General features: G+C 40.1%; 1 protein-coding gene across 1 annotated transcript in view; it reads right to left on the bottom strand.

Moving 5' to 3' along the window:
* Zbtb10 (zinc finger and BTB domain containing 10) overlaps positions 1–23148 on the bottom strand; it is a 47775-nt gene that overhangs the window by 10513 nt on the left and 14114 nt on the right. The window contains exon 2 of the mRNA XM_028887545.2: positions 14431–15313. Within this exon, the coding sequence (XP_028743378.1) occupies positions 14431–15313 (883 nt within the window). The remainder of the gene's footprint in view (positions 1–14430; positions 15314–23148) is intronic.

The raw sequence follows: 23148 nt of genomic DNA, 5'->3' as shown, positions 1-23148 counted from the left end.
GCCTTCCAGTATTGGGTATCCACCACATGTTCAAAACTGTAAGCCACAGAGACATAGCTACATCAGTACAAACACATGTAATAAAGTCCAGGTGATGCGAAGACACAACTTTTCCTGTGCAACAAACTCTTACAAGTCATCTCACCAGCCCTGATATTTCTGACTTAGTATTAATTGTGAAAACTGTGCTAATATATGAAAATATCTTTAATGAAATGTTTTTATTTTAAATGTTTTGTATGATGCTGAGGACTCAACCAAGGCTCTGAACATTCTAAACATCCTAGGTAATACTACCCTCTTTAAAATATAGTCATGTAGGACAAGATCGAAGAATATACCAAGAACAATGAAGGTTTACTTATTTTACTTTGTGTATGAATATAATGCCTGAACGCATGTATGTGCACCATTGTGCATAGCTTGTTTGAGCTCCTGGAACTGGGGTTATTATAGATGGCTCTAAGCCACACATTGTGGGTGCTAGGAATTGAACCTGGGTCCTCTGCAAGAGCAAGCACATCTCTTAATTGCTGAGCCATCTTTTTAGCGTAATTTATGAATTTCCGTGAAAATAGTTTTCAATCATAAAAACATGTGCAACTGGCTAGGAATGGGGTTTAAAGAATCAAGGTGTCTCAGGTAGTAACCCTAGTTGTTAACTGCCTTATTTCTGCATTTATACATCATCAAGAGTTAATATAGGAAGATTAGTTGAATAATGCAAGCCAAATGTTATCATCAGGTGCCTAACTGACACTCAACTGTTGCTGCTTGTAGTATTAACTACAAATACTAAAAACAGATTGAAGTTGTTCTCTTCTTGGTTCAGAAATAGAAGCAGTTAAAATACCAGGGGGAGCTCTCATAGAAGCAGTTATTATCATTGTTATTGTTGCTGTTGGCTAAGGGCTTATTTCATCTACTGGAAAGACAGAGAAGCAGCACTTTATTAAAGCCATGGTGATGACGTGCCCTTTTCTCTGGAATTTGCTATAAATCTGCTGAATCCTACTGACTTCACTCCTCTCATGCTAACGAAATGAGGTCTTCCTATCTCCTTGCTGGCCAAATATAGATTTTTCTGAAATGTATCTTTAATTTTTCAATGGTTTACTACAGCTTTTAGGATGATTTTTAAGCTTTTTAGTTAGCGTGACCTTACTATACTAGGATGATGCCCACGGTATTAAACCCTCTACTCAACTGAGTTATTATCTGAATACATTTTAAAACTCTTCCTTTTTGAACTATACAGCTCCTTGCCTCAAGACTTCCTTGGTATAATCATCCTTGACTGCTCTGGATCCTCCAAAGTAAATAAAAAATACAAACAAAAACCCCTCTGTGAAAAGTCCTGACAGTGGGTAAGTAAACTGCTACCTATCCATTCATACAACGGACAGCACGAATCCAGTGCACAAGTATGAAGAGCGATTACTGAAGTCCTAAGAAAGTAGTAGTGGCACACGACTGTGAACCAGTGGTGTAAAATAATGGTTTAGAACAGGCCTTGCTAAGGGCTTTATTTATTTTTAAAGGGGATAGAAGTAGTTTAAATAAGAAATAGCTTTTACCTGCATCCTAAAAAGTGATTTCATGTTGTCATGAATGAATAAAGGGAGTGTGAGAGGAGATGGAGACACCATTACAAAGGAATCCTAGGCTGCAGGCTCTAACACTTGCTGCCCAGTGTCTGCCCTTTGCAGGAGTGCGGCACAGAAGAGGGAGAGAGGAAAAGGCAGGCAGAAAGCAGTTCTCAGTAACCCAAGCTGAGGGCTGGGTGTGATAAACAAACGCAAGGGAGAAAGTGAGACCATTTGACACAAGGGGTGGTCGCAGAATCCACTGTTGGGAGAAGTTAGTTTCTAATGGCAGCAAAGGAAACCAGGAGGTGGAACAGGGAGGGTACAGAGTGACATTTAGTCATTCATAAGCACTGAGTCTCACACACCTGGAAGTACAGTGGTTGGCATCAGGATGTTGGGTTAAAAGGGTAGGCTGGCTTCTACCTGGTACTGAACCCCAACTCTTCCACTTCCTCAACAGGTCATTTTGCTTTCTTAATGTACTGGTTCTTAAAGACCATACACCAGCATTGACAGGGATCTACACACACACACACACACACACACACACACACACACACACACACACACACACAGAGCAAATTCTCAGGTTGACCCTTTCGATTTATGGCAGTAATCTTTATTGTAACAAGTCGTCTAAGGAATTTTATCTAAAAATTAAAGACAGATTTTCCATGACAATTTTTTGTAAAACTGAGTTTAAGGTTCTAATGCCATTTAATGCTCATTATTATTATTATTATTATTACTATTATTCCATTTGTTTCCAAGTACAGAAATTAAATGAAGACTGTAGATCTGGTGCTTGGGCTGCAAACAAAATGGTCTGAGTTGTCAGATAATGAGAAACAATATCAGCAAAGAATAAGACCATGAAAAAAGGCCAAGAATATGAAAGGACCTCAGAATTATTTTTACCTCATTCACAAAGTATCTATAACACTCTGGGGATAATACTTGAAAGGTTAACAAAGGCAACTGGAAAGAAGACTGGCCTGTGCTGGGAATAAAAGAATGGGGGGATATTTTAAGAAATTTGACTATAAGATGGAAGAATGAGAAATAATTATTTTAAAGGGGTAAAAGTAAACATCTTTAAATGCTGCCAGAAGTCACTGAAAGACATGAAGGACACTGAACATATATCAACAAAGAGAAAGAATATTTTTAAGAATCTAGAACTTGGAGCTGGAGAGATGGCTCAGTGGCTAAGAGCATTGGCTGCTCTTCCAGAGGATCTAAGTTTAATTCCCAGCAAACACATGGTGGCTCACAACCATCTATTATAGTGGGATCTGATGCTCTCTTCTGTCATGCAGGCATATATGCAGATAGCAACTCATGGACATAAAATACATAAAATAAATAAATCTTTTTAAAAAGATTCTACAACTTCAGATTGGAGTATTCAAGAAAACAGTGCTGAGTATGCTAGGCTCACACCAGTAATTCGACACACATACCTCTTCTCTACTAACACACACACACACACACACACACACACACACACACACACACACACACACACACACGGGCGGGGGAGGCAGGAATATACCGAGATCTGAAGTCAGAGTTTAGACACATTTCAAGAATGTTAGTATCTGTTTTCTCTGTAGGAAGCATGTGCAACTATTAGCTAGAGTAACTGGGGAATACCAGCAGCTCACTTGGAATGAACGCCCTTGATAAACTCCTTGAGAGCAAGGTCTGTAATGTTTTCCCAGGATTTATTATACAGTGCATGACAAATAAAAGTATTTTAAAATATTCTTAAGTATCAGCTAGAATAAGTCTGATCTTTGCAACCTAATGGTAGTAATTCTAGTAACTATACTAAAACATCCCCAAACTGAAAATATCTACCCAGAATTTAGTGGTTTTTGCTTTCTTAAAAAGTACATTTAATTCATCAAGAAGTAAATTTTTAAACATTATCCAAACTACTACTTTTCTCAGTGTCTGGGGAAGGTCATTATTCTTGTTTTGAGACAGTGACTCACTATGTAGCCCTGGCTGACATCGAACCCATAGGAGCTTCTGCTTTTCAATTTCTAGGATTAAATAAAGGCTGTGCCACCATGCCCTGCTGGAAGTAATTTCTTAAGTGTTCAGACCACCTCTTATGGCAGTTTCTGTCAAGGTGGTTTCAAATACAGGGCTGTTCTATAGTGATTTGCTGCAAGCATCCTCAACCAGCTGGCCTCATTCATGATCTCAGGTATGAACTAGTTCTTTAAATGAGGCACTTCCTATCTCCTACCCTAAAGTATTAAGTTTAATTTGTGGGGTCTCCTGATGTAGGCCAGTGGGAAAGCACCTGGGTTCAATGCTCAGCACTGCAAAAAATGGAATCTTCAAGCCCTGATCTTAATCCTACATGGATACTAAGTACAGAATTTCTCATCCAAAATCAATACACCGTTTCCCTTCACAACTCAAAAATACACTATGGGATAGTTATTAAGCTACATCTCTTGAAGGGACCAACTACTTGGTTCTTGATATCAAAATCAAATCTCAATGAGTGAGTTTTCCCAGCCGATAATAAGCTTTCACATTAGGGTACTTTACTTAGGAATTGGTCTTCTTCATTATGGGGCGTAACACTAACTCTTGAGCTGGAGAGATTGGTTTAACAGTCAAGAGCACTGGCTGCACTTCCAAATGTCCTAAGTTTGATTCCCGGCACCCACAGGGCAGCTCACAACTGTCTGTATCTCCAGTTCTAGGGGATCTGACATCCTAGCTTCTGCCTACACCAGGCAAGTAAGTGGTGCAGACACACATCCAGGCAAAATCTGCATGCATGCATGCATACACACACACACACACACACACACACACACACACACACACACACACACACACTACACACACAATCAAACAAAAAAGCAAAGCTAACTCTAAACCATCTTTTTCTCTAAAATTAAGATTAGAAAATAAACTCTTGGGTATCTGTTTCTCCCTTCATTGCTCCCCAAAAGATGAAGGGGTATTCTGTGAGATGGCTTAGCAGGTAAGGGTGCCTGACCCCAAATCTGAGGACCCAAAATCTGTATCTAAGAGGTAACTAACTTAGTTATTCCCTCATCTCCAAATGAGGGCCCACACAGGCACATATACACATTTGTTTATAAGACCAGCTAATCAGGAAACTTAGGTGGGAGGATGTCTAAATCCAAGGCCAGTCTCGGCAGTTTAATAAGAATGTCTCAAAATGTTCACCACAAAATGCACTGCGAAACTATATTAAGTGATATAATTAAATGAAATACTGAGCTATAAAACACAGGATGAAACAAGGTACTACCAGCAAATCAGGTTAATCTTAGTACCAGCAGTCACAGCAGGTGTGCCTTGGACAAGAGTAGGCTAGTGGTCACTGTGAACTGAGGAGGGGTGTGTACAAAACACCTGCCTGTGCACACTGCACTGCAGCTGGGTGAGGAAGGTCTCCCCGACATCTGGTTGTGGTCCCCAGCTTTCTTTAGGATACCAATACTCTTGAAAAGAATGAGATATGAGTAGAGAGAAATTTTAAAATAGCTAAAATTCCCTTGTACAAAAACTCTGAGACTCTGATCTATACAAGTTTCACTTTCATATAAACATACTCCATAATTTATTATCACGGCATACAAAAATGTCTGCATATAGTTTATTAAAAGCAAGCCCATTTTTCATAAACAGGCACAGGCATTTTTCTCTCTTCACTCTTTCCTATCCAGTAATTTCATTTAAAACAAAATGTTAAAAAAAATGTTGTAAATGCTAGTTCCTGTAACATCCTAGAACTTGCTTTCCTTCCCTCAAACTACTGTTTCAAGGGACTGATTGCCCTGTCTTGCTTATACTAGCCTCCATAGATTCTTCTTCTCACTATTCAAATAGTTTTTTTCTGCCAACAAATAGTCCTTAACTAGTTCCCTCAGCACACTCTGTAACTCAGTCCTCTCTAATTAAACAGATCAAATCTCTGCTTAAGAAACTTCTATTTCCCGAGTCATAAAACAAAATTCAATTTATAATCTGGCATACAAATACAATTATAATCTAACCCTAAACACATCTGAGTTCTCTTCCATTCAATTCACCATTTCTCCTATTCTCTTGTCCATTCATTCCAGTCCCTTGCCACCTTGCCATGAATGTCTTTCTTCCTCTCCCTGCAAATACCCACACACCACCATACCAACTCTCTTTCCCAAGCTTTCTCTTCTCAACGCCAGCCCACCTCCCACACTTCAACCTTCCCCATAATTCCTATGCAGCCAATATATCATGAATTACTGCTTATAAGTTAGTTTCAGGTAAGACATTCTTAATCTTAACTTCTAGAATATGCTGATACCTTGAGATTTAAAATTTTTGTTTCCAGAGTCCCAGGAAAAGTTTCATTTACTACATTGTAACATTTTTCAAAGAGTACAGCTTTGAGAATAAAAATTTTCAAGTACTGTGGCTGGAGAGCAATAGCTCAGTGAGCAAAGCATTTGCCTTGCAAACACAAGAACATGATTGTGATCCCCAGAAAAAAATTTTAAATTAAAAAAAAAAAAAACCCAGGTATGGGTCCAACACTTATAACCCAGTGCGGGGAAGGTGGATACAGGAAGATCCCTGGTGCTTCTTGGCCAACCAGTCTAGCCCACCTGGCAAAGCAGGTCCCAGGCGAGTGAGACCCATCTTTAAAACAGAAAACAAAACAAAACAAAAAAGGTGGATGTGCACACCTGTCTACAGAGACAGACATAGATATTCAAAACTGGAGAGAGCCCGGCGGCGCGGCGGTGGCAGCACACGCCTTTAATCCCAGCATTCGAGAGGTAAGGGACAGGGACAGGTGGATTGCTGTGAGTTTGAGGCCAGCCTGGTCTACACAGTGAGTTCCAAGACATCTTGGGCTGTTATACAGAGAAAATCCTGTCTTGAAAAAAAATGAAACAAAACAAAAAACTGTAAAAACAAAACAGGAGAAATGGCTCAGTGGTTAAGAACATTGGCTGCTCTTCCAGAGGACCTGGGTTCAATTCCCAGCATGCGCATGAAGGCTCACGATCATCTTTAAAGTTTCAGTTCTTGTCTAGCTTCCATGGGCACCAACCTTGCACATAATGAACAGACATACATGCAGGCAAAACACTCAATGTAAAAATTTAAAAAGATAAATTTAACAGTCTGGTCAACTTACTATATTGCTGTCAGAAACTAAATATTCAGTATTATATAAACTTGAGGGATGGGATACTAGCTCTGATAGATGCACAATAGCTCTGATAGGCCCCCAGTTCATGCCTTGCACTACCAAATCAGAACAAACTACCTCTTCTCCAAACTTAGAGGTCCACCTTAATGGTGTTCAGACCACTTGATGCCTGCAGCACACAATCACAAAATGCCCTTATGGACTAATCTGCGTATGGCTTTCTTCAGCTCTCAAGTTCATTTAGTCTCACCTCCGTCCCTGGTGTTTCTAACTTATAGGCAGTAATCACCAATACAGCCAAATGAAGCAGAAAAGAAAGGAATCCAGAATTAAGAGCAAAGTAAAATCTGAGCACTGTGACAAAGACCTATGCAAAGTAAAATCTGAGCACTGTGACAAAGACCTATAATCCCTGTACTTGGGAGGCAGAGATAGGAAGATCAGTTCAAATCCAGCCTCAACCGCCAAGAGATAATCTCCAAAAAGAAAAATAAACAAAAAATATCAAGAGCAAAAGTAATGGGGGGGATGGTAGACACTTATAGTTTCCATCTCTTTAAATTATTTTAAAATTCTTATTTAGTACCATTTCATGACCCAATAACTACCAATTTTTAAAGTGAGCAATAAACCTTCCTCCTAATGAAAATGGCTTTTTTTTTTTTTAAATCTGGCTCATTCTTCCCAACATAGTCTTTAACAAAGATGCCCGAAAGTTTTATCAAACATCTGGAATCCAGCCCAAGTCCATAAATGGAGAATGCACATTAAGTCCAACATCCCACTGGGGTATAGGCAGTACCCTGCAACCACAACATGCAGCCCCAAAGTGGTGGCCAGGCCTGTAACTCCAGGACTTGGGAAGCATATTTTCTTTTTTTTTTTTTTTTTTTAAAAAAAAAATGGGGTTTTTAGAGATATTATATAATTTCTAAATTGAGCTGGCTGCCTTCCTCCTTTCCCATTAGAGATTGCTTGAGGTACACTAGGATTCTTAAGTAACAAAACCATACCTAAAACTCACATCTCAACCAAAATAAACTCTACTTTGAACAGTTCTAGACTCTACTTTGAACAGTTCATACATACAATATGACAAGGTCAAACAGTGGGAGAGCTCAAAAATGTCTAACAATCATAAAACTATCATTTTAATGGCATGTGAACTATCTCAGTGGGTAAAGGCATGACCTGAGTTCAGCCCCTGTGAGTTACATGATAAGAGAACAGACCCCCCCCCCCCAAAAGCTGGGTGGTGGTGGTGGTGGTGGTGGTGGTGGTGGTGGTGGTGGTGGTGGTGGTGCACACCTTTAATCCCAGCACTCGGGAGGCAGAAGCAGGCGGATCTCTGTGAGTTCAAGACCAGCCTGGTGTACAAAGGGAGTTCCAGGAAAGGCACAAAGCTACACAGAGAAACCCTGTCTGAAAAACAAAAACAAAAAGAATATGTATAATTTAGAAAGCATTTAAGAATTTTGCGATGCCCAAAGTAATAATAATCAACAATTATCACCACAAACATAGGAGAACAGAAATGCTGGCTAGCGTATAACTCTAATTAAAAGTTTCCTATAATTAGAATTACTAATTATTTTTGGATACATGCTTTATTAGGATTCCCTAAAGGTATGTACTTTGAGCACTGTTTCCTCAAAAACTGCTTTCTAAATACCAAATTATATGCTATTTCACTAAAAGGCAATTATGCAAGTTAAAAATGTGAAGCTAGGGTCAGTGAGATGGCCCAGTGGGTAAAGAAGCTTACTACCAAGTAAGTCCACTGTCCTGAGTTGGCTCCGTAGGACCCGAGGTGTAAGGTGAGATCCAGCTCCTGCAAACTGTCCTCCGATTTCCAAATGCACACTGTGGTACCCTTTCATATGTAACATGCAAAATTAGAAATGTAATAATAAAAAAGGCTAGAGATGGCTCAGAGGTTAAGAGTACTAGCTGTTCTTCCAGAGGTCCTGAGTTCAATTCCCAGCAACCACATTGTGGCTCACAACCATCTGTAAAAAAGATACAGGTTGTGGTGGCACATGCCAGTTACCAAAATGCTTCAGAAGCGGAGGCAGGAGGATTGAAAGTTCAAGGTTTCCCTGGGCTACACACAAAGTTCAATGAAAGCCAGGACATCTGTGTCAGAATTAAAAACAAAACAAAACAAAAAAACCCTTAAGAGCTAAATGTATACTTCATTAGTAAATTTTTTGCCTAGCATTCACAGGGCCCTACATTTAAACTCAATATTGAAAAATAAATTAGTAACTAAATCTTAAATCTTAAATCTTAGATTTCACCTAATTTGGTTAAAATTTAATTCACCGGCAACAAATCAGTTTAGCAAAGGATTTAAAAAAATCCTTAGAATTTTTTCCCTTTACTTGATTGCCAAGTTTTCAGATTGTCCTATAAATCCAATATGAAAGGACAAAAATTTAAAATATTCCAGGTTCCCCCTTCATGTATTTTGGTGTATAGATACATCAAAGATATGATCAAGACAATCCAGTTAAGTCAAACAAGATATGCTAGCTTAAAGAATCACAATGTCCCACCTCAATAAAACCTCCAGAAAAGGTTATGAGATGCAATTGCACCTTCACCATTATGACAGAAGAAGACATTTTCAGAGCTGCAGTTACAAACTACAGACTTATGACCTGAGGGAAGCAACGTTTCCTTTAAGGGATTATTCACAAGTCCAAATGTGTCAAGTGTTGATTTTGGATTTCAAAATATTCACTAGTACTTTTCAGATGTTTGTAATAAAGCTTTAAATCTATGCAAAAAACACTTCACTAATTTTTTTCTCTTAATAAATAAAAATTTAAGCACCAATAATGATGTAGAAGTTTGTGAATTTAAGGTTTTAGCATGAGACATGAATTTGAAGACTCTCCTTTCACTAGGGAATAATCTTGGGAAAGAAAGGCCTTCGCCTTAATACATACACGTATTTGTTACATTGGTAAGAACTTTCTTGCAAAGTTCACTTCTCTATATTCAACAGAGTAGAGGGAATGGCACTTAAACTAGAAAGACAAGGATTCAGGTGTTATTTCAATTTCTAATCCAATTAAAAGGATTAAAACTATGTTGAAATTACAGAAAAAAATGGCAGAATGAGAGCATTACAGAAGTTAATTCTGGCTCAATATAAGGCAACTTCTAATAACACTTATCATATACACAGGCTGTTTAAGAAGGTCATGTTTGTCAGTATTCAAACAAGCCAAGCTATGTAAGACCAATTATCTAGCATTTGGCAGAAAGTACCCAGCACTGGCAAACTGTTATAAATAACTTCAAAGGTCTTTCCCAACTTTAAGGGCACTAGACATGACCACAGTAGATCCACAGTAGATACGTGCTTTTATGCTTGTCATTTATTTTCATATGCCCCTGTAAAACAGCAATGTATTTCAAAGAATAAAGACACTCACAGCCTCAACTTAGTCAATCATACCAATCATAGTCATAAAGTGGGGAGTTGGTTTTCAATGTCTAACTGAACCTGGGCTCTTACTTCATCACTTGATCTCACTTGATCCAACTCTAAGTAGATTACCTGTAACTTCAACTGGAATCCCTAAAAGGTTCCAGCTATCCTGATACAGGGTTCCAACCTGGAGCGAAGAGCAAGAGCCACTCTTTGACAAGTACTAACGACAAATCTTCACTGGAGCTGTCTACAGTGCCTTCTGTTTACATAGATGTGGTCTATGACCTTTCAATTTTACAAACCACAAAGTACAGCTTTTTGGTCAATGCTGCATCATGTTTACAGTTCTTTACATTAAAAATCCAGCCAGGCATGGTAATGCACACCTTTAACTCCAGCACTGGGAAAGCAAAGGATCTTTGTGAGTTTGAGGCCAGCCTGGTCTACATAGGGAGTTAGTCCTGGTCAGCTCTTTAAAGCTCCACTGTAAGACACCGTCTGAAAAAAAGGTCAGTCTCATGCTTCCTCTCATACTATTATTTCTTGATCATAAAGTTCTTAATAAGGTCTATTTTCCTTCCTGTTTAGAAACCTATTTTATTAGTTTTCCCTGCATGCATGTGCACCACTTCTCATTTTGGTGCCTGTGCGATCAGAAGGAGTCAGGTCCGAAGACTGGAGTCACAGCCTATTGTGAGCCACTAAGTGGGCGCCGAGAATTGAACTCAGGACTCGTGGAAGCGCAGACAATGCTCTGAACTCCACCCCCCTTTTTGAGACTTTATTTTGATTTTTATTACATAAAAGGCATAGGAACTACCTAAGATTAATGATTGTACTCTAAAGGTATAAGAAAGTGTCTCATGCCTTTAGTCCCAGCATTGGAGGAACAGAGGCAAGTGCTCTGAGTTCAAGACCAGCCATCACAAAGAGGAAACTCTGTCTAAAAAACAAAAATCAAAAAGTCACGATCTTTTCCTGCTTCTTTTTAAAAATATATTGGGAGTAGCAGTTTGGATTACTCTGGGGCAAAGTGGGAAAAAGGAAGCACATTGGATAACATTGTATAAATAACAATTATAAAGCATTTTTAGAAGCTAGTATAATTTGCTTATTAACAAAATAAAAGACTACAGTTCAGTGCTGCTATTAGCTACATTTTTAAGGGATTTTTTAAAAAAATCAGCTTCAGATATTGAACATTTATTTTTATTAGATGAATACCACAGAAAATGAGTGGCCTCTACAATCTTCCATTCTTACTTTCTGTTCTAGGCAGCTTTGATAAAAGCAATGCCTACTGGAACTGTTTTGTGAGCAATCACAAAATGTAGACAGTGCAGTCACCTCTAGTTCTCAGGCGTGTGCTTTAACAGGGTCGTCCAACAGCAAGGCCAGAGTACGAGCTGTCCATGAATGCTGTACACACTGACCTGACTGGTCACTTCCTTCCCTGTGCTGACAAACTAGTTGGTGAGAGAAGACCCACTTTTCTGCCACTGAGTGATGTTCTAGAGGCACTGTGAAATTACAAGTTTCACCAGCTGATATGCAGCTTCTCACAATGAAACCAAATTTGTGACTGAAGCAAGTTTAGATACCAAAGTGCTATAAATGATGTAAAAGCAAGAAAGAATCATTTTTAGGATGAGATTAAACTGACACATTAAACTGCCAACAATTTTTGGTAGAACTAAGCAATTGATATGGTGAGAAGATGTTAAAATAATTGCTAACAGTGTTAAGACTTTTCAAAGTATTCACCATGGGTCAACACTATTGTGTTTGTTTGTTTGTTGCTGGTTTTTAGGTCACTCCAGTCCTTAGGTGCCAACTTTAAGAACAGGGTTCTCTCTGATGAGTTATGCCATCACCCAAAACACCTGCTTATTTTCCAAAGGGTTAGTATATGCACGTTTCCAAGTTGTCAGTGTGTGTGTGTGTGTGTGTGTGTGCGCGCGCGCGCGCGCGCCCATATAATTTTAATTAAACATTCTAGAGTTACTACCATATTGGAATACTACATTACCATTTTTGGCCAGGACCTCTACATTAGTAAGTCAATACACAAAGTGCAAGCTGAAGCCAGGCAGTGGTGGCACACCCTTTAAGTCCCAGCACTTGGGAGGCAGAGGCAGGTGGATCTCAGTAGTTTGAGGCCAGCCTGGTCTATAAATCAAGTTCCAGGACAGCCAGGAGAGTCCCACAGAGAAACCTTGTCTCGAAAAACAAAACAAAACTCAAACAAACAAAAAAAAAATCTATCATCTATCTGAGGTATCTATTATTAGATAAAAATTGCCTCAGAGTCAGGAGTTTTGACATACCCCTATAATCTCAGCACTTGGGAGGTGGAACCAAGAGGATCAAGATGGATATAAGGGTGATCCTCAGATACATAGTCAATTAGAGGGCAGCCTGTGCTACTTTAGACTGTCGCAAAAACAAAACAAAAGGTCTCATCAGGGATTTGCTGATAAAAACTGATATAAAATACAAGGAAAAAGAACAGCAGTAGTGCAGGGTGGCACACACCTTTAATCCTAGCACTTGGAGACAGAGGCATGCATCTCTATGAGTCTGTGGCCAGCCTGGTCTACATATGAGTTCCAGAACAGCCAGAGCTAATAGGGAGACCCTGTCTCAAAAACAAACAAAAAATGAACCAAAAGAAGGACATCCAATATGCATGCTCATTTCCACTAGTGAAAACTAACTCAAATCCAAAAGGTCAAAAACCATTTCACAGGCTTGCCTTCTGGAAAGGAAGAACAATTCTGTGACTTGCAGGATGGCTCAGTGGGGAAAGGTGCCTGGCTTGCAGGCCTTGCAACCCAAGTTTGATTCCTGGAACCTTCTGAAAAGTGAGAACGCAACAAAGCAGTCCTTTGACTTTCCCATGTGTGTGCGATGGCTTTTACACACACACACACACACACACACACACACACACACACACACACACACACATTTAACAGAAAATACTTCATCCTCATTATCATATAAATCAGACACCAAACAGGCATGGTGTTTGTTTGTTTTTGAGACAGTCTATAATGGAACATGCTCTGAAGACCAGGCTGGCCTTGAACTCAGAGACCTGCCTGCCTGCCTCCAAAATGCAACCCTGCCCAGACGAAGGATGTTTTGAGGTAAACAGGCATCTTAAAAAAAAAAAAAAAAAAAGATCATACAATTAATAGTACACAAACCTAAAATACGGGTAGAAAATCTCAACCACTCCTCCCCACCACCCCAGATGCTTCAAAGTTGGGAACAACCAGTTGAAACTAAGGTAAAAGAAAATGTCCACTCTATTTCTTCTATTCTTCAGCAGTCTTTTCCATTTTTTAAAAAGGTCTTTACCACCAATAAGACATGCTAAGATTTTTGCATATACTCTCTTGGGAATATACTGAAAGCAAAGGTCTCTTTGGCCTACGTTTGAAAAGAAAAACTGCAATTCTCCAAAAACAAACCACCCCACCAACCTCCTCAGCTACACAAAGGATAATGAGACTCAGGTGACAAGAAAAACAGTCTCCTGCTTCTGAATACCTGTGCTAAGCAGCCAAGCTCTAAACAAATTAAGAGTCATCTCTGAATTGGCAAACTTCTATAGCAATAAATATGCTAAAATAAAAAGAATGTTAACTAGATCCTACAAATATTTCAAAATGACAAACTACCCACCACAACCAAGCACTCCCTCTAGTCATAGTAAACAGAGAAGAGGCCGCCAGCAGGAGTCAGAATCCTTGATAACACTGAAGGGTCTAACTCAAGAATTCAATTTTACAATTTTCCAAAGTGTTGTGAAACAAAAACAAGCTCTACAACTATTTCACTTTCAGTTACTGTCTAATAAATTATAAGACATTTATTTATCACTTATAAGATAGAGCTCTTGTTGGATGATTTGACTAACTAATGTTCTGGCTACGTTTTTTTTAAATGCATTTCTGACTGAAAGACAGCTTCATCTTATGCATTTCAAGAGCTTTAACCTTATCCTAAGACAAAAAGAATCTGTATATGTAATACTTAGGTATTCATAAACACACACACCACCACCACCAAAATTGGAGTACCCCTGTTCTATTACTTTTCATAACTAAAAATCAATTTCAAAATTACTTTTGAACTACAGTTAGAATGAAAACAGATACCTTTGCACACATGATAGTTACCTGGTTCTTCCTTGATGAGCAGGGCCTTATTTTCTTCTGGATAGGCAACAGGTGGCTGCATCACCGAGCAATCTTCTAAATTTGTTTCATTATTAGGTGGTATATTATAAACAAATCTCTTTGTAGTTTGGTTTTTCCTCCTTGCTTTGCCAGTCTCTTGAGAGCCCATATTATTCCAAATAAACACTTTTGCTTTACTTTGAGACTCATTTTCAGCCAGTTCAGGAGAAGCGTCCTGGACCCAGTTACTGTCATTCATCTGATAGTTTTCTATTTGGCCCTCGTCGACATTACAACCATCATTTTCAATTTTTATATTACTTGCTAAATTGGTAAGATTCCGTGTCGCCCAGAAGCTGGCAATTTTTTGTTCCCGTGATGAAGTCAGGCCATCTCTATTAACTGGTTTTCTATTATTATAGTCCACAACCACAGACTCTGGAGCTTCTGACTTAATGCTTATATTTAAGGCATCTTTAATGAAATTCCGGCAAGTTTGAACAACTTCACTCATTTGAAGGTAGCTGGCCACTGTCATCACTTCAATGGCATTTTGGCTTGTGAGCACCAGGTTCCCAGAATACAGGAAGTCCAAGATGACTGAAAAACCTTGAACTGCAGCAATATCTAAGTGGGTAGTATTGTTTTGGTTAGGGCTTTCTTTGTTTGAAACACAATATAAAGTCTTAAAGAAACGGCTGCCTGCAACCAGGATGTTCTTATGAGCTTTAAAGATTTTCCCGCTCACCACAATGCTGACATCACAAAGAATATCTTTCTTTCTCTGTTCATCTAGTTGTCGAAGAAGTTGATAGCAATAAGAGTTCTCATTTGGCCTACTATTAAAGTCACAGTACCCCTCCTCTGACGGTATTTCTGACTCCTGTAATTGGAGGGAAAACATTAACATTAAACTTTATTTTCATTGTAAAGCCCCCAATCCAAAGAAAACAAATGTAACTGTCAAAATAAACAGTTAAAAAATACTCAAGTATATCAATTCATGAATTATACATTTTGAGACAGAAATGTTCACCATACTAAACACTGAAAGGAATGAAAAAAGAGTGTGTGATGCAACTCATTAAATGAACACATCTTACTGAGGATCAGCAGGATTTCATTGGTCCCTCTTTTCAAATATAAGCTATGGATATGAATTAAGAAAATTTAAAATGAAAAGAAGTTATTTTAAGAAACTTTCATTTATGTGAACCAAATTAGTCGGCTTTATCTGATAGGAAAGCAGAAGCCCTCCTCTTCTCACTAAACTTAAAAAAAAAAAAAAACCCTAGTCATAACACAGCAGGCATACCACCTTACCTAACACTATTAGAAAAGGTAAATTTTAAGTCTAAGCAAACATTGAAAAAAAAAACAGTTTAGGTCAATGAAGTTAATTAAATCTAAACTAGTGGTAATGTTAAGATGGACAGGAGAAAAACTGCTTCTACTACTAGCATATCCAGTTATAATTCAAAATACTTTCTCTTTAAGGTCACAAATATTATATCTCATCTATAAGGTGTTTAAAAATTCCTGAATTCAAGAGGCTTTAATGTATATAAATTTTACATCTCATGAGGCATACAGGTATTCATTATAGTTCTACTTAGCATGATTCTTATATAGCAATTAAGCTACACCTTACAGCTCAAATGGATGAACCTGAGGCAGGAGGATCAGGAGTTCAAGGCCATCTGACTACACAGTGTGTTTGAGGCCAGCCTAAGGGGAGAGGGGAAGTTGGGGGGCTGGGAGCTCTGGGTTCAGTCCCCAGCCCTGCAAGAAAAACAAAACATTATGATACAGGGCTGGAGAGATGGCTCCGTGGTTAAGAGCATTAGCTGCTCTTGCAGAGGACTTGGGTTCAATCCCCAGCATACACAAGTGGGCTCACAACCATCTGTTAACTCTAGTTCCAAGGGATATAGCACCATCTTCTGGGTGCAGAGCAACTGCATCCCCCCAACACACACCCACTAAATCAATCTTAAAAAAAATTACATGACATAAATAAGAGTATGATCTAATTTCAGAATGTGTGTCCTTTGGCAACTCACTATCTGTGAGGCCTTCCTTAAATGATAGTGATATTGTTAACATTAGTTTTAATTAGTAACTGTGGCCAGGCAGTGGTGGCGCACGACTTTAATCCCAGCACTCCTTAATCCCAGCATTCCGGAGGGAGAGGCCAGCCTAGTCTATAGAGTGAGTTCCAGGTCAGGCTCTAAAGCTACGCAGAGAAACCCTGTTTTGAAAATAAAAAAAAAAAAAAATAACTGTGGCTTCATTCAGTTAATAGTTAGGCAAACACTCCAGGCAGAGCTCTATTCCCACCACTTTCAATATGGCTTGCGTTATTTCTGCACTCTTTCCAATTGTTAACAGTCTAGCAATAAATAAATGAAAGAATAAATAAATACAAACCCCACTGGGCAGTGGTGGTGCACGCCTTTAATCCCAATACTCGGGAGGCAGAGCCAGGCGGATCTCTGAGTTCAAGGCTAGCCTGGACTACAGAGTGAGTTCCAGGAAAGATGCAAAGTTACAGAGAGAAACCCTGTCTCAAAAAACCAATAAACAAAACAAAACAAAACCCCAAAGTATTGGTATTCTAGTACACGTCAGTGCTTCACAGACTATGGAACAGTATGGACCACCTGTAAACCTATGTGTGGTGGTATTCTAATTGTACTGAAATGTGATTTTGATTGTATGTTGATAAATCAAGTTGCCCGGGGGTCAGAGCTATTAGAGCCATAGACAGAGTGTGGCGGTGGTGGCACACGCCTTTAATCCCATAGATCTCTGTGTTCAGGGATACAGCCAGCATTGGAGACATACGCAGTCACGAATGAAGAATGTGAACTATAGTAGAAACTGAACTGCAGTATACCGCTGGCACTCATCTTCCACTGACCTTAGGACCTTAGTTTCATGAGGCCATTCTACTACAGAAAACCCCCCAAGCCCATCCTTTCATACTAGAATGTTCCATGCTGTACATTAACTATTTCTCCTTTACTAAAACTAACAGTCAAGAATAAAACAGGTGAAACAAATCTCTTCTTTAGAATAAGTCCAACCTTTTGCTTTGAAAGAGAGTGAGACTTCAAAAATAAGGGGTAGCTGGAGCATGCATGGTACAACGACTCTTTAATCCCAGCACTAAGGTAGAGGCAGGTGATCTACGATCCAGGCCAGTGATCCACAGTGAGATGCCGAAGGATGGGTGCTTCACTATGTCCCTGTCTCCCCCTTCCCTCTTCCCTCTTCCTGCACACAACATGCATGAGATGAGGTCCACCCCAGTTCTAAAAGGCCATTTTTTAAAAACATAGATCTTGCATATAAACATTCCAAAATCTCAAAATATTTAAGCATAAGAGTAAAAATATTTGACTTATGTAAATACAGAAGACAATTCTAAAAATGCCTATGATAAACACTGTTACAACGTAACTTTCTATGAAAAAGCCAACCACACTAACCTGATAAAACTTAGGTCCTTTTAAAAACAGACTACCTGAATAAAAATCAGTAACTTCGCCAAAGCTCTCCACAGACAGTAGGAAACACAAAAAAGGAAGGGGATTTTTAGGTACAGACCTAGCTTTAAACTGTGTATGCTGTATACCTGGCTTACAACCAGGCTCATTTGATCGCTTCCAAGTTCTACCTAGCGGGTATTGTAGTAAAGGTGTGAACCCTTGGAAGAGGCCAAACTGTTTGACATTTGACAAAAGGTGGCAGCACTTCCATGCAGGGTCTGTGGAAGCCGTGACTTAGCATTTACAAGTAAACTGCTCAAAGTTTAAATAACAAGCAGCACGATGGACAGACCTGTAATCATGGAATTTGGGGAGCCAAGGCAGAAGTTCACAGTTGAGGCCAGTCTGAAATACACAGTTCAGCCAATGTGTGGGTACTGGGAAGGTGAACCCAGGTTTCTCTGCAAGAGCAACAAATGCCCCTAACCACTGAACCATCTCGACAGCTCCTTGAAGGGCTTTCTTAATAGCTGTTACACATAGCATAGTCCTTCAATAGTAGTGAGAAAGGAATTACTGGTGTTATTTGTAAAAGTAGATATTATTGGTGCTATTCTACAGTTGTAATGAGGAAAAAAATGGTTACAAAGTGATTTGTATAGTATGGGTGTGTTTTTGACTGAGTATTTTTTTTTAAAATAAGGACATTCTGTGTGACAAATGCCACAAATCTTACACAAATTGATTGTAGAACCCAGTAATGTAGATTAGAATGGCTGCAATAATTAGATATAACTACCTCCATTTGTTGATTTTGGGTGAGATCTCACTATGTATTCCTTTAAATCCAGTTCTAGGGTATTCGATTCAGGGGTTAAGAGCACTGATTGTTCTTTCAGAGGACGGGGGTTCAATTCCCAGCACCTACATGGCAGCTCACAACTATCTGTAGCTCCACTTCCAGGGGATCTGACACCCTCACAGACATACATGCAGGCAAAACACCAATGCACATAAAAATGAATAAAATAGGGCAGGATGATGAACATTCTAAATAAATGAGATATCATTTTAAAAAGATAACCAGGATGATCTATAGCATCCTTAAAATTCTAGATTCATACAAGAACTGTAATCTAATGTCCATAAAGCACAAATCAGCACTTAACACATTTGCCACATGTAAATGCCCTCACTTCCATCAGACTTATAAACAAGCAGCACTTCCAGGCTGTGGCACATGCCCATAATCCTAATTCTTAGGATATGAGCAGGAGAATCACAAGGTCAAGGCCACCCTGGACTATATATACAAGGGCTGTAATCAATTAAACAGAGTTGAGCCTAGTGACAAAGGCCTATAATGGTGGCAGTGACTGGGGTAGCCATGGCAGGAGAATTTCAAGTTCAAGGCCTGTGTGGGTTTTGGTTTTCAAGATAGGGTTTCTTTGTGTAGCCCTGGCTGTCCTGGAACTAGCTCTGTACACCAGGCTGGCATCCAACTCGGAGAGATCCACCTGCCTCTGCCTCCCAAAAGATAGGTAGGTATGTGATGGAACCCAAATCCAAGCTTTAAAAAAAAAATACATCCCAGCACTCGGGAGGCAGAGGCAGGCGGATCTCTATGAGTTCGAGGCCAGCCTGGGCTACCAAGTGAGCTCCAGGAAAGGCGCAAAGCTACACAGAGAAACCCTGTCTCGAAAAACCAAAAAAAAAAAATACATATAGTAAGTATTGGATTGGCAGACAGACTGAAGAGATAACTACAGCAGCAATGTGAAGAGGAATCAATACCAGAGAATTAAGACAAGAATTACTGTGACCAGTTGGGAACCTACTATTAATAGTGTCAATTGGCAGAGTGCTCGTCTGGCATGCATAAATTCCTGTGTTTAATCCACAGTATTGCATAAAAACTAGGCAAGTGGCATATATCTGCAACCCCACCATTGGGGTGGTGAGACAGGAAGATCATGAGTTCAAAATCATCCTCAGTTGTGGGAGCCCGTTCTCAGGTTCCTCGTGGCTTTACCCAGCAGGTCCACATAGAGGATGATCAGGACCACGGGCCTGAGTGCAGGTGTCTGAGATGGTCTGCACTTGGCTGTGCTGGGGGAGGAGGTCTTTTTCTCCACCCCTTGGCGTCTCTATAAAAACCCTGGGCCAGAGACAGTCGGGGTCCGTTGGAATAGGTTCCAGGCCCTCTCGAGGCTATCCTTTATTTTCTATCTGTTTATCTCCACAAGATTCTCTGCTATAAATCCTTCTATCTATTATTTCCTGCTGATCGCACTCAAGAAAACTCTGGGGAGCTGTGGGAGTGGTGGGTAAACGCCCCGCAGAATGGGGCCCGAACAGGGACTAAAGAAAAAAAAAAGGGACTAAAGAAAAAAAAGGGGGGAACTAGAAAAAAGGGGGGACTAAAGACAAATGAACAGGGACTAAAGACAAAGTAATAGGGACTAAAGATAAAGGAAAATAATAGTTTTATTACAGAGTTTTTGGTGAAAGTGCTGAGTCAGCCCTGCCAGTGGAAAGGCATGCTGGTGTTATGGAAAATATATATTTCTTATATATATTTTTTGGGGAGGCAGGGGTTTTATCCTCGAGAGAAAAGGAAAGTGGACTGGAAGGATGTCCGATGCTGCAGCGAAATTCTCTTCTGTCAAAATTTTCTATCTTCTATCCCTTTCTCAATTTCTATCTGTGAAAAATAAGTATAAGATATTGGGTAGTAATATAGTCTAGGAAAAACTTAGAAGTGTAAGATTGTGTAGGAAGAAGTAAGGCAACTAGACAGAAAAACTCTTCAATTTTCTAACATTGGGAGCTATAAACGCAAACTGGGGGAAAAAATCTTTCTTTGGGCTTTACGGGTAGTAAAAAAGCTCTTTGAGAGCCGGGCGTGGTGGCGCACGCCTTTAATCCCAGCACTCGGGAGGCAGAGCCAGGCGGATCTCTGTGAGTTCGAGGCCAGCCTGGGCTACCAAGTGAGCTCCAGGAAAGGCGCAAAGCTACGCAGAGAAACCCTGTCTCGAAAAACCAAAAAAAAAAAAAAAAAAAAAAAAGCTCTTTGAGCTTATGGGGAAGAAAAAGTTTCCTATGGAAGCTTTTGACCTGGGGACAGCTGAAATGCTAAGTCCATGCGGCAGGAGAGAGTTTTCTCCCTGAAGCAAAAATGGGGGGGTGTAAGAAGTCAAAGTTTAAAGTTGAAGTTTTGGGAAAAGTTGGTCTTTTTCTCCTGGGGGAAAAAAAAAAACTTTCTCAAACTATAAAGCTTTTCTTGGAAAATTTGGGGGGGGCGGGGAAACTCTCTAAAAAGCCTTAATCTTTCTCAAAAGCTCTTAAACTTAAAAACTAAAGCCTTTCAGAACTCTCTCAGAAGGACAAAAATTAGAATCACCTGAAGATATTAGTATGGGGAGCACCTGTGATTAGCTCTAAGGGAAAACAAAACTCTTAAGACAACAGCAAAGCCTCTCTAAGTTCTCGTTCAAGATTAAAAAATCCTCCCTGCAATGCAGGGGGCAAGGACAAGTTCCTAAAAACCTCTTCTAAGTTCTGTCTCCTGAAGCTAGTAAGACAGTGGGTCAAAGTCCCCTGAGGGAAACGCTTGGGAGAGTGTGGGTAAAGAGCTACAGAGAGCCCAAAAGGGCCGGAAACTTTACCTGAGAAAAGCAAAAAAGTCAAGCTTTTCAGTTACAGCCGAGCTGAAGCAGCAAAGGTTTTGAGTGAGTGTTTCAGAATGAAAAGGTGCTCCTAATCGTCCAATGCAAAGATCCCCTGAAGCAATGCAAACACTGTTAGCATTGTATCCTCGCTTCTGACCAAAAACCCAGAGGCGACTGGCCAGCATCTCTGAGTTGGAGTGCATTTCGGGGATACTAGGGTTCCTGCAATTGTGAACTTCCTGGAGCACAGAGCTGAGGCAGGAAGGTGCAGGGCCCAGGGGAAGATTGCTAATGAACAAACAAAACTAAAGCCAGTGAGAACGGCACAGTTGTCCACTTTTCTACAAGTCCCGGGTTGATAGGTCCACAGCTGCAAAAAGAAATCTGAGAAAAAGTTTCCTATCAGAGTAAGGACCTTTCTGGGAAAACAGTAAAGCTGAACTGTGTCTAAAGCAGTCGTGCTGCCGAGTCAGAACGCTGTCTGGGGAAAGAGCCCAGCCAGGGCAGAACAGAACTATCCAAGAGTAAAGCTTTCTTTTCTGTCAGAGAAAGCACCTCTTTGAGAAAGCTTTGTTTCAACTGACTTGCCATCAGATGAGGGGGTGTAGCCCTGAGGGGTGATTGCCTCTGGCATAAGCTCTGTCCTTGAGTACCCAGACAAGCAAACACAACCCACTGGGGACTGGGCCAGGTGAAGGCCTGATGAGGCAAAACACCTGTCCTAATGGGAGTTTAGAGATGGCAAAAACCTCCCTTGTTAGATTTTCAGTCTGTATGCAAATCACACAGACCCGGAAAACAGAAACGGACAAAAAACCCCTACCTTCAGTAGCAGGGAAAGCTGCCGCTGTAGTGTCGGAAACCGTTTCTGGGGTAGAGGGGATAAACTGAGACCAAACTGGGAACTGTCTGGGAGAAAGACTCTGAAGAAACAGAGGGGACAGATTCCTCCCCAGAAAATGTATGACCTGACAAAGCTGCTAGAATTGGAGGCAGCAGATTCAGGGGGAGAGAAAAAGCCCCTACCTCCAAAAGCAGCTAGCAGAGGAACAGAGCCTCAGATATCTGAAGCTCTGCACCTGGGGGGGGGGGGTCGGAACAAGCAAAATGAGATAAATCAGTGGGAGAAAATCTCTGAAGGAGCTATGGAAAAGCTGTTGTAAATGATCTTGTTTTTCACTGACTGGCTAAAACAAACACAAGCCCCAAGGAAAGTTGCTATCAGAAATGCCAGCCTCAATGCGCGCTAACGAGGCAGGTGCGGTTCTGATTTGGGAGCCAGTGTCTGATGAAGTTGAAACACCTGTTGAAGCCAGTTGAGAGACCAAAAACCTCCCAATGTCCCATAGCTGAAAATGTAAAATGCTTGTTCAAATCTCCCATTGCAAAAGCAAAAAACTTTGTTCAAACCTCCCGGGCAAGAATTTGTAAGCAAGTCTGGTAAAAGAGAACTAGTTGACTCTCAAACCCGATAAAAAATATGGGAAATGATATAAGGGACTGATATTATTATGGACTGATATAAGGGAAATGCATTCTGGGAAAGGTAGTTT

Source organism: Peromyscus leucopus, chromosome 2, assembly GCF_004664715.2.
Source record: "Peromyscus leucopus breed LL Stock chromosome 2, UCI_PerLeu_2.1, whole genome shotgun sequence".
In the NCBI taxonomy this organism is placed as follows: domain Eukaryota; kingdom Metazoa; phylum Chordata; class Mammalia; order Rodentia; family Cricetidae; genus Peromyscus; species Peromyscus leucopus.
This window is presented reverse-complemented; position numbering and strand designations above follow the sequence as displayed.